Genomic DNA, 12,524 nt, shown 5'->3' with positions numbered 1-12,524 from the left:
TTGAAAAGTTGTCACAACAGGAAGGAAAAACTATTCACTAACCCTTCCTTATCTATAGTGGCACATTTTATAACTGCAGTAGATATTGGGAACCACACACAGCACTGAACAATCAGTATTTCTTACATTTACATACATACAATTAAGCTTAACTTATAACCAATAGAAATTAACAATAGCAATAATAAAATAGAACTAACATAATGAACAGTAAGCAAAGTTCCATTTTTTGTTATATTCTGGGGGTTGTTTGGGTTTTTTTTTGTTTTTGGGGTTTTTTTTTGTTTGTTTGTTTTTTGTTTTTTTGTTTTTTTTGATAGTGGGTCTTATGTAGTCCAGGTTGGCTTCAGACTTAATATGTAGATAGCTATGACCCTGAACTCCTGATCCTCCTGTCTCTACCTCCCAAACGTTTCACTATTATTTTATTGTTGTTTTGAGGTTGTGACAAGGTCTTAATATTTAACCCAGACTGGCCTCAAACACACAGCAAATTTCTTGCCTCAACATCCCAAGTGATGAGACTACAGGTGTATATAACCAGGTCTAACTCTCATTTTTAATTAACTAATTAAGTTATTTTTTGATTGAATTTACTTCTTAAAAGACAGGTCTCATTGTGTAGTCCTGCTTGACCTAGTAGTCACTACATAGACTAGGCTAGGCTTGAACTCACAGAAATCCATCTACCTCTGCCTCCCAATGGCAGAATTAGTGTACCAGCACACTCAGACTCTCCCCTCTCCAAGACAGAGATTGAAGACAGTCCTTTGTGGATAATTATAGCTGTTCTGAGTTCAAGAATATGTGTGCTACAGTTGTATGTGTTATATGTGTGGTATGTGTCCACTCTATGTGTGAACATGTATGTGTATATGTATGTGTAGTCTCCCCTCCCCCAGCCTGGAACCTGCTTGCTCAGGGGTGGAGTTTCCTGTTCATTCGTTCTGCCACACCCACTGCTGGACAGTGTCGCTTTGCTGTTTAGAGCCACACACGTGCTCACCCTGCTATTAGACCCCGAGATTAATTGGCGGGAATCAGGTCCCCTCCCCCTTCCTTTATAACTGAGTGTCAAAACAAGTAAAATTGAGCTTTGATCAAAATGAACTTGACTTGGCTCCGTTTCTTCTTTCACCCCGTCTAGTTCCTCTCTTTCAGCTCGAGTTGCCATCTCAGTTAAACCGTTCGTTGCAAGCTGCTGGCGGGCTGCAACAGTTTGGCGCCTGAACAGGGACCTGAAGAATGGCAGAGGGACGCTAAGAGAAACGCTGTTGGTGTGGAGCTCCACAGGAAAGGCAAAGGATCTTCGTATCGGGCACCAGAGCAACGAACAGGTACACATGCTAGCACTAGCTTAAAATTTCATTTTTGTAAGGTGTTGCTGAGGGTGCGGTAAAATACGAGCTAAGCTTAAATCGGTGCTAACCCAACGCTGGTTCTACTTAGGTCAGCAGCGTGTTAATCGGAACTAGAAACAGAATCAGACGGTCGGCCGCAGCTTTTTAGGAAGCTGCTTTAGGCGAAAGAAGGAAGGGTTTAAAGTTATGGATCAGGCGGTTGCCCTTAGTTTTCAGGAGTTGTTTCAGGCCAGAGGAGTAAGGCTTGAAGTACAAGTAGTAAGAAATTTTTTAGGTAAGATAGATAGCTGTTGCCCATGGTTCAAGGAAGAAGAAACAGCCTCTTAGTTTCGGAAAAAAAAAAAAAAGCTGATAAAAAAAAAAAAGCTGAACAAAAAAAAAGCTGATAAATGGTTCATGATTAATGTGTTTGACAATGGTAAAGTGCCTTTTATTCTATGATTGTAGCTACAAAAATTAATATTCTCTGATTGGTCTAAAATTAACTGCTTCATTTGGTTCTTTTTTATTGATAATGTGCTCTGCATGTTTTCACATTCAGCTCATAAGTTGTTAGTTAAGATTAATAATTGTTACATTGCTACAGATGGTTAGTGTTAAATTTGATAACTCAAGTTTAGAGTCCTTCCGACACGTGGCATAAGGCAGGCCAAGAGGCTGGGTCTCTAAAGATATTTCTAGTTTAGATAATAATTAATGTGGTTCCTATCCTAAATAGTAAAATTTAAGATAAGATTTAAAGCAATGCCTCTTTATTAAAGCGTTAAAGCTTGCTTTAATAGGTATTCATAGGTATTAATTGACATCCAAACTTCGTAATATGATAGTAATGCTTCTAATATTGATTTTAAAGATGATAAATTGTTTTAAACTTGGGTTTTGCTTTCCCAAGGTTGTAGGTATTATCCAAACGTTGCACAAGAAACTTAAAAATTATGGTTAAAACTGCCATTGTTCCATTGACTACAGCTTGCAGTTTGGTTGCAAATTTAAGATTGATGCTCAAATTAAAAAATATTTTACGTTTGAGTCAATACAGGGCTCTAGGCAGCCCCAGAGCGGATTGTGGCCTTCTTGTGTTTTACAAACAGTGCCTAAAAAGGTTTTTCCCTGTGTTCAAAAAAATTTCTTTTTAACAGTGTTACAGATCTATTCAGATGTTTAATAATGCTTAAATTCAAAGAGTTTTACTTCTAATGAACTGTAATCACTAAAAAATTTTGCCTCTAGGTATGGCTAATGTAACTTTACATTAAATAAGAAAAATTTTTATTGTTTCCGCTTCTATACAAGAAGCCAAGAGTTTTAATCTTTCAGTATATATTGTTTCCTAAATAAAAAGTATTTTATTAACTAATGCTTCTCAAGGAAAGTTTACCTTAAATCCTTGCTCTCACCCAAGAGATTCAGAGATAATATCCTTTTATTACTTAGTGTTTTAGTTTACTACAAAAGGTTTTACAAAAAATAAAAAAGCTTTTATAATTGTTATTAATTGATAATTAAATATTAGTTGTGCCCAAGACAATTCTTAGGCCAAAAAAAAAAAAAAAAACATTATTGTAAAATCATTTTTTCTCATCCTCCCAGCCGATCGTTGGCCCACGTGGGCCCAACTAACTGCTGTGGGACAGAGTCTTAAGACACACAGTTTCCCCTGTTCCAACACAAATAATCTAGTTGTGTGCTGTAGATAGTGCTTTAAAATGCTAAACAATCAAACCTTAATTTGTATATTAATAGTCAATGCCATATCTCTAAGCTCACAATTACTTAAAATTGTTCGTCCCTCAGATACTATTAATTCTCAAATTTACAATTGCTTACACATATTCCTAGTTAATAAATAAATTATACACGTGACTCTTAATAACTTTTCAAGCTTTCTAGTTACAACCGCTCCTTAAAAAAATGATTAAAAGTGCAATTAGTCACTGTCCCTTTACAGCCAAGTATTTAAAATGTTTTGTCAACAAGTTATTAATTCAAAAGGTTAGATATTGTAAAATTTTAAACTTTAACTTCTTAAAAGACCAAAAAGAGAAACATTGTATCCCCGTACATACTATTTAGTGCATTCCCATGCACACTATTTAAATCATACCTTTATTTTCAAAATTTAAAATTTAAATGTCAAAGAATTTAATAAATGCTTTATAGTATCTTAAAAAGATCTACTTATTGGCTTATAGATAGATCCTAAAACAGCTACCTTATTAAAAAAGGGAAAAACAAGTTCTCTCCACAAAACGCTACAGAAACATATTAGTAATTCATGTGCCAAGCCTGGCAGATAAGTTGACTCAGTGTCCTGATTAAAATGACCAAAAAAAAAACTAAATTAAATTCATGTCTTAGATCCATCCTTGCTTGTCATTTTTCCAGTTTAGACTGGCCGGCCGCAACATGTATGTGCACCTATATAGTGTGTGCAATGTATGTATGTGTGCATATATATTATTACATGTGTGCATGTGTGTTTTAGTGTGTTCAAATATGTTTTATGTGGTATGTGAGCATGTTATATGTGGTAAGTGTGTACATATTATATGTGCTACATGTTGTGACTGTGTTACATGTGGTGTCTGTGTGAGTATTATATGTAGTATGTTATATGTGTTATGTATATGCACATTTGTGCATGCATGTGCTACATGCAATGTGTGTGTTATGTGTGCTATATGTGCACATTATATGATGGGCAGGTGTGTATGTGTGAGTGTGTGTTGCATATGCATATTAAATGTGGTGTGTGTATATATACATGTGTGTGTATTACATGTAGTATATATTTTGTGTGGTATGTGGTATGTGTGTATTATATGTGGGGAGGCATACATGTGTGTGTTAGATATGCATGTGCATATGCAGAGCCCAGCAGAGGAAGTCAGGCATCCTATTCTATCCCATTCTATCATTGTCTACCTTACTCTTTTAAAACAGAATCTTTCATTGAAACTAAAGCTAGGCTGGCAGCTATCAAATCCTAGTGTTAGCCTGCACCTGTCCCTGAGCCCCAGTGCTCTGGGAGTAGAGGCAAGTACATGGAAACCCCTGGGACCCATGACTCTGGACCATGAACATGGGCACACTTAGCTTTCAGTATGGGTACTGGGAACATCACACAATCTTACCCACCAAGCCATCTTCCAAGCCCAAAAGGGAACTCTTGAACTCTGAAGTAGTTCCTGGGTTATAGTTTCATTATCTATGAAAATATGAGCCTCAGCCCTTAGCTCCTCTAGATGCCAACCACGGGAGAAAGCCTGTCACATAAGCTGCCAACCAAAGATAATAGTGTCAGTTCATCAGCAAACCCCTGTTCCCAGGACACACTTACTGGTGGCATCTGTTTGCACATAGATGATATCACTTTTGGCTCCATAAGTCCGCCGTTCATCAGAGAAGGTAACCAAGGTCTTCACAAAGATGGCGTATTGGGTCCAAGGTTTGAGGCCCCGCATCAGCCACCCAGGGTGACTTGGGGTCTGAGACTTGGGGTCATTGGACCTCTGGGGCGGGTCAATATCCACCACAGTCCAGCTGTTGGAGCCACAAGCATCCTGCCCATCAAACTCTGTCACGTTCTGATAAGGGCTTTTGAGAAAAATAAGGGGGAGAGGTGGGTTACCACTGTGTAAGTGTCAAGCTCAGTACTAAAGTGGGATGGGGACCTTGGGGAGTTCTCTCTTCTTTTCTATTTGGTGCTTAGGTGCAGATGTGTGTGTGTGTGTGTGTGTGTGTGTGTGTGTGTGTGTGTGTGTGTGGTATGTATACATGGACCTAGAGAAGAGCATCAGGTTCCATGTACCTGTTTTTTTTCTGTCTGTTGAAACAGACTCTAGTCCTGGCTAGCCTCAAACTCACAGAAGCCTACCTGCCTCCTGTCTCCTCAAGTGCTGGGACTAACAGCATACACATCTGAGTGCTGCCTTGTGTTTTGAGATAGGGTAAATGATCAGGCCTAAAATTCACCTCAAAGGCTATTCTGGCTAGTCAGAGACCCCAAAAGATCTGTCTACTTCTCTACTTCTGCTTCTTTGGAGCTGGGATTTTAAGTACATTCCACAGCATGTAGCTTTCTAAAAGTGTGAATGTGTACCTGAGTGTGTGTTAATATATGTATGTGCTTTCAAGGGTCAGAGAGAGCACTGGGTCTCCTGGTTCTGGTGGTTGGGAGATGCCTGACTTGGATGCTAGAAATCACTCAGGTCCTGTAGAAGCACAGTCAGCACACTTAACTGCTGAGTCTCCTCTCCAGCCACTCCAAAGTGAACTGCTTCCTATTTCCAGTTCTGAATGTGAGTCTTCTTCAAAGCTAGCAGCATGAGGTATGATACATTCACGATGCTGACTAATGAGCCATCAGCTCAACCTACCACATAGCCATAAGGGTAAATGACTAAGACTCTGCAGCACAGCTAGGGTGTATGGTGTGTGGTAGCTTGGGTGTACTTGATGCATTTTTTTTTCTTCCCACCCCAACATTTTCTATGTACCCATAGAAAATTTCATATTCTCAACATGAGTTAACAGCATACGACCACTGGGCCTGGGAGCTGGCTCAGTGGACAAAGTGCTGGTTATACAAGCATGAGGACCAGAGTTTGATCTCTAACACCCATGGAAAGGCCGGGTGTGGGAGTGAACATCCGTAATCCCAGCACTGTGAGATGGAGACAGGTCATCTGTAGTCTATAGGAAAAGGGGAAAGCTGATTGGGAGAAGCTGTGCAGTGCTGATTCCTAGACATGGCACGGTCTACACACAAGCAGCTCATACTATCATCCCAGCAAGGATGGTGGGGTGGCTCCAAGGTCCTCTTCTAGCAGAGGAGTAATGTGTAGCTACTAAGAGGTGAAGTCACTGTCCTTTTGGGACATGGACACTGGTTGGTTGCTCAAGCTCGAGTGTGTGTCTCCCCATGCATGCACACATGGGCAGCACTAACTAGATTCAAAGGCTTGTCAACAACACAGAGAGCACATGAAGTTGAGAGGGAAACAGGATAGACACACTGCAGGACGGTGGAGGGAGAACATGGTGGATAGATATGAGCAAAATACACTACAGAGATGTGTGAAAATGTAAAAGAACACACAAAATATTTTCTTATTTTAAAGGAGAGCATGATCTGAGCACCAGCATTCATCTCTCCAGCTGCTTCCTGCCTGTGGATGCCATGTGACCAGCTGCTTCCTGCCTGAGGATGCCACGTGACCAGCTGCTTCCTGCCTGTGGATGCCATGTGACCAGCTGCTTCCTGCCTGAGGATGCCACGTGACCAGCTGCTTCCTGCCTGTGGATGCCATGTGACCAGCTGCTTCCTGCCTGAGGATGCCACGTGACCAGCTGCTTCCTGCCTGTGGATGCCACGTGACCAGCTGCTTCCTGCCTGAGGATGCCATGTGACCAGCTGCTTCCTGCCTGTGGATGCCATGTGACCAGCTGCTTCCTGCCTGTGGATGCCATGTGACCAGCTGCTTCCTGCCTGTGGATGCCATGTGACCAGCTGCTTCCTGCCTGTGGATGCCATGTGACCAGCTGCTTCCTGCCTGAGGATGCCATGTGACCAGCTGCTTCCTGCCTGAGGATGCCACGTGACCAGCTGCTTCCTGCCTATGGATGCCATGTGACCAGCTGCTTCCCGATGCTATGACATCCCCACCATGCAAGCTGTGAGCCAAGATGGAACTTCCCTTCCTTAACCTTCTTCTTGATAGCCTTTGTCTGTCTTTGCAACAAGAAGCAAAAGTCTACCTCCTTTTACTTACGCCTCTTTGTAGAACAACATGAATCCCAGGAGATCTCGGAAGTCGGGGGGCCAGTAGGGTTCCCATCTCAGCAGGATCTTGTCAAAAGATGTCCGAATGAAAGAAAATTTAAGCAATTCATTTTCACCTAGAAATGTCCAAGAGAAAAAAAAAAAGTCAGGCAATCAGAATAGTGAATAGTTAGTTTCAGGCCAAAATATTCAACCTCCTCCTGCCTCTTTGGGAAGAGAGGTAGGATTGAAGGATGGCGGGAGTCCTATTTTCATTTTGTTGCTGTGATAAAATATCATAAGAAAAAGTCACTTAAGGGAGGAAGAGTTTGTTTGGCATATAATTACAAGTCAGATTATCATTTCAGGGAAATTAAGGCAGGAAGTCAAACCATTAGTCATTTCTCATCATCCACAGTCAACAGCAGAGAAAAATGATGCATGAATGATGCATGGATGATGCCTACTTGCTACTTTTACTTAATTAGCTTTCTCCACTCTCATGTTGTTCAAGATCCAAGTCATGGAATAGCACATCTCATTTCAACTAACAATCAAAACCAAAGCCAAGCCAGCCAAGTGTACTTGGTGAGCTCTGGGCCAACATGAAACCCCCAAAGGAATTAATTGTGAACCAAAAAAATGCTCCACTGGTATGCCTACAGGCCAGTCTGATCTGGAAAACTCTTCAATTAAGGTTCTCTTTCCATGTGATTCTGGATTGTGTTGACAATTAAAACGGGGGTGGGGTGTATAATCGGCTACTGCTTACATGGATCTCATCCACATAAGCAGAGGACTGGTCTTGCTGAGTCTGAAAGGTGGGGAGTCAGCAGACAACTACGTATTGAAGACTTAACTGAATATAATGCTCAACTGAATCCTGGATGACCCATGCCAACGTAAAAAGGACAGCTAATCAGCCACTTTTGAACAAAGGGATGGAATTGTTTATGTGTGTGTATATATACATGTGTATGCATGTCCATGTATGTGCAGGTGTGATGGCTAATCTTGGTCAGCAACTTGACACACCTGGGAAGAGAGAACCTTAATTGAAAAGCTTCCTCCATCAGATCGGCCTGTGGTCATGTCTGTGAAGCATTTTTTTGATTGATGATTGATGTAAGAAGGTCCCAGCCTACCATGGGCAGTGCCATGCCTGGGTAGGTAGCCCTGGGCTATATAAGAACGGTAGCTAACCATAAACAGTATTTTTCCATGGTTCCTGCCTCCAGGTTTCTGCCTTAATATTTTGCTCTGAGCCCCCTAAATGATGCATTGTGATCTGGAAATGTAAGAAAAATAAATGCTTTCTCCCCCAAGTTGCTTTGGATTAGAGCAACAGAACTGAACCATTTTTCAAGTCCCAAACTTCATCTTGTTGTTGCTTCCCAGGTGATATAAACTGCTGCATATACTTCATTAGCCTTGATGCTCTCAGCATGAGTTTTATGATTATGGGACATAAAACATTGTACTTTGTGGAACTGGCTCAGATAAGATACATAAAGCCTGCCTCTGGCAGGCAGGGAACAGCTTACTTGGTGAATATTCCAAGTATGTGAATGCTCAGGTGTAAGCCTGGGGATCTGAGTTCTTTCCACAGAACCCATGTTTGGGGGGGGGAGGAGGGGGAGAAGAAAGAAAGAAAGAAAGAAAGAAAGAAAGAAAGAAAGAAAGAAAGAAAGAAAGAAAGAAAGAAAGAAAGAAAGGAAAAGAAAAGGGAAGGGAAGGGAAGAAGAAAGAGAAAGAGAAAGAGAAAGAGAAAGAGAAAGAAAGAGGGGGAGAGAGGGAGAGGAAGGAAGGAAGGGAGGGAGGGAAGGGAAAGAGAAGAAAACTCCAGCCATCATGGCTGTGGTGGCTTGAATGAGAATGATCCCTAGAGGCTCATATGTTTGCATGCTTAGTCTCCTGTTAGTCAAACAGAGAGTCCCTGCAAAGAGGCCAGGATAGGTCATTGTGTGAAGATGTGAAAATAAAACCTAGATGGCATTGGAGGCCCCAAGATGTTGGAGATGCCAGAGTTATGGGGTGTCTGCCAAGGAGAGCTGCCCAAGGGAGAGAAATGTGCTGCATCAGCAAAGCTGGGAAGTAAGAGCCGCCTAATAGAATTTGGAGTTTGCCATTATGGGCTTCAGACTTGCTTTGGTCCAGTATTTCCTCACCATCCTCCTCTTCTCCCTTCTGGAATGGCAATTATATTCTGTGCCACTGTATGTTGCATGTAATGTATTTTTGATTTTACAGGGGTTACAGTAAAGAGATTGCATTGAGTCTCAGAAGAGACTGGTTTTTTAAACAGTGTTGAGACTGTGATTAGTGAATATGGGGGATTTTGAAGTTGGATTGAATGGATTTTGTGTTATGATATGTCTATAAGGCTATAGAGGCCCAGGAGTGGAGCACTGTAGTTTGAATAAGAATGGTCCCCACAAATCACCATGCCAGACCTAAAGCTGTACTACAGAGCAATTGTGATAAAAACTGCATGGTACTGGTATAGCAACAGACAAGTACACAAATGGAACAGAATTGAAGACCCTGAGATGAACCCACACACCTATGGTCACTTGATCTTTGACAAGGGAGCTAAAACCATCCAGTGGAAAAAAGACAGCATTTTTCAACAAATGGTGCTGGCACAACTGGCAGTTAACATGTAGAAGAATGTGAATTGATCCATTCCTATCTCCTTGTACTAAGGTCAAATCTAAGTGGATCAAGGAACTCCACATAAAACCAGAGACACTGAAACTTATAGAGGAGAAAGTAGGGAAAAGCCTCGAAGATATGGTTACAGGGGAAAAATTCCTGAATAGAACAGCAATGGCTTGCGCTGTAAGATCGAGAATCGATAAATGGGACCTCATAAAGTTGCAAAGCTTCTGCAAGGCAAAAGACACCGTCAATAAGGCAAAAAGACCACCAACAGATTGGGAAAGATCTTTACCTATCCTAAATCAGATAGGGGACTAACATCCAATATATATAAAGAACTCAAGAAGGTGGACTACAGAAAATCAAATAACCCCATTAAAAAATGGGGCTCAGAACTGAACAAAGAATTCTCACCTGAGGAATACCGAATGGCAGAGAAACACCTGAAAAAATGTTCAACATCCTTAATCATCAGGGAAATGCAAATCAAAACAACCCTGAGATTCCACCTCACACCAGTCAGAATGGCTAAGATCAAAAATTCAGGTGACAGCAGATGCTGGCAAGGATGTGGAGAGAGAGGAACACTTCTCCATTGTTGGTGGGATTGCAAGTTTGTACAGCCACTCTGGAAATCAGTCTGGCGGTTCCTCAGAAAATTGGACATAGTACTACTGGAGGATCCAGCAATACCTCTCCTGGGCATATAGCCAGAAGATGTCCCAACCTGTAAGAAGGACACATGCTCCACTATGTTCATACCAGCCTTATTTATAATAGCCAGAAGCTGGAAAGAACCCAGATGCCCCTCAACAGAAGAATGGATACAAAAAATGTGGTACATTTGCACAATGGAGTACTACTCAGCTATTAAAAAGAATGAATTTATGAAATTCCTAGGCAAATGGATGGACCTGGAGGGCATCATCCTGAGTGAGGTAACACAATCACAAAAGAACTCAAATGATATGTACTCACTGATAAGTGGATATTAGCCCAGAAACGTAGAATACCCAAGATATAAGTTACAATTTGCAAAACACATGAATTTCAAGAAGAACGAAGACCAAAGTGTGGACACTTTGCCCCTTCTTTGAATTGGGAACAAAACACCCATGGAAGGAGTTACAGAGACAAAGTTTGGAGCTGTGACAAAAGGATGGACCATCTAGAGGCTGCCATATCCAGGGATCCATCCCATAATCAGCTTCCAAACCCTGACACCATTGCATACACTAGCAAGATTTTGCTGAAAGGACCCAGATATAGCTGTCTCTTGTGAGACAATGCCAGGGCCTAGCAAACACAGAAGTGGATGCTCACAGTCAGCTATTGGATGGATCACAGGGCCCCCAATGGAGGAGCTAGAGAAAGTACCCAAGGAGCTAAAGGGATCTGCAACCCTATAGGTGGAACAACATTATGAACTACCCCAGAGCTCTTGACTCTAGCTGCATATGTATCAAAAGATGGCCTAGTCAGCCATCAATGGAAAGAGAGGCCCATTGGACTTGCAAACTTTATATGCCCCAGTACAGGGGAACACCAGGGCTAAAAAGTGGGAGTGGGTGGGTAGAGGAGTGGGGGGGGGGTATGGGGGACTTTTGGGATAGCATTGGAACTGTAAATGAGGAAAATACCTAATAAAAAATATATATAAAAAAAAATGGTCCCCACAGGCTCATAAGTTTAAATGCTTAATCCCAAGTAGGTGTGTTTGGGAAGAATTAGGAGGTGTGTCCTTGTTGGGGGTGTGGCCTTGTTGGAGGAAGTCTGTCACTAGGGGTGGAATTTGAGGATCAAAAGTCCATGTGGGGCCCAGTCTCTCTCTTTTCTCTGCCTCTGCCTGTGGATCAGAATATAAGTTCTCAGCCTGTCTCTCTGCCTCTGTGGTTCCCACCATGATGATGACAGCCTAGGCTTCAGAAGGAAATTAAGCCAGCCCCAATTAAATGCTTTTCTTTATAACAATTGCCTTGATCATATGTCTCTTCACAGCAATAGAGCACTTCTATCCTCAGCACTGAAAAAAATAGGAAAGATGGATCCCTGAGGTTCTTACACAGCCTATAAAGCCGACTGTTGGGCTTTAGGCAGAAAAAAAAAATCTAGCAAAAGAAAAATAGTGGATGGTGTCCAGGTAGTGATACTTCTGGCCTCCAGAGACACATGGACGTCTATCCATAAACACACATACCATACATGCACACATACACACATCTACATACCTGCCTTTTGTATTTCAAAACTCCTCTCACAGAAAGCTGTAGCTCAACAAACAACAATGGCACCTTCCTGGCAGCTAGGGTAGTGGCTGCCAGAGGGGACCCTGGGGACAGCTGCTGGGGACAAAAGAATGAAGCAACTTACACGATGCCTGGTCTCCATTGGTCTTCAGGGCAATGTCGTTCCTCTCCTGGCGGCCCTTAGTTCCGGAGACCTCTTCCATCTTGTGAATTTCAGACAAGCAGAGTTTCGGGTTGTAATGGAAGAAGAGCTTGCCCTGAGTGATGGTGAGGTTGTGTTTGCTCCAGTCCCAGAGTTGCCTCAGGTTCTGGTTGTCCAAGGCATAGAAAGAATAGTTCCTACAGGGACACACACAACTAGTTACTCAAAACCAATGTTCTTAGCTCCAGGATGGCAGGTGCCACAGAATGCACTAAGTGGGTTATAATTTTATTTTTAAAAAGAAGAAATGAACTTGAGAGGGAGGTGGGGTGAGGTGGGGTGGGGTGGGT

The 12,524-nt window shown here is 41.9% G+C and overlaps 1 protein-coding gene across 3 annotated transcripts in view; it reads right to left on the bottom strand.

Annotated features, from left to right (window-relative positions):
- Insr (insulin receptor) overlaps positions 1-12,524 on the bottom strand; it is a 148,992-nt gene that overhangs the window by 45,237 nt on the left and 91,231 nt on the right. For all 3 annotated transcript variants that reach the window (XM_021170871.3, XM_021170872.3, XM_021170873.3), the window contains exons 6-8: positions 12,157-12,371; positions 7,136-7,262; positions 4,702-4,958 (exon numbers count right to left, since the gene is read on the bottom strand). In XM_021170871.3, the coding sequence (XP_021026530.1) occupies positions 4,702-4,958; positions 7,136-7,262; positions 12,157-12,371 (599 nt within the window). The remainder of the gene's footprint in view (positions 1-4,701; positions 4,959-7,135; positions 7,263-12,156; positions 12,372-12,524) is intronic.

Source organism: Mus caroli, unplaced genomic scaffold, assembly GCF_978045245.1.
Source record: "Mus caroli unplaced genomic scaffold, Mus_caroli_1 scaffold_10, whole genome shotgun sequence".
Lineage (NCBI taxonomy): Eukaryota > Metazoa > Chordata > Mammalia > Rodentia > Muridae > Mus > Mus caroli.
Note: the sequence above shows the minus strand (reverse complement) of the source record. Positions and strands in the feature narration are given on the sequence as shown.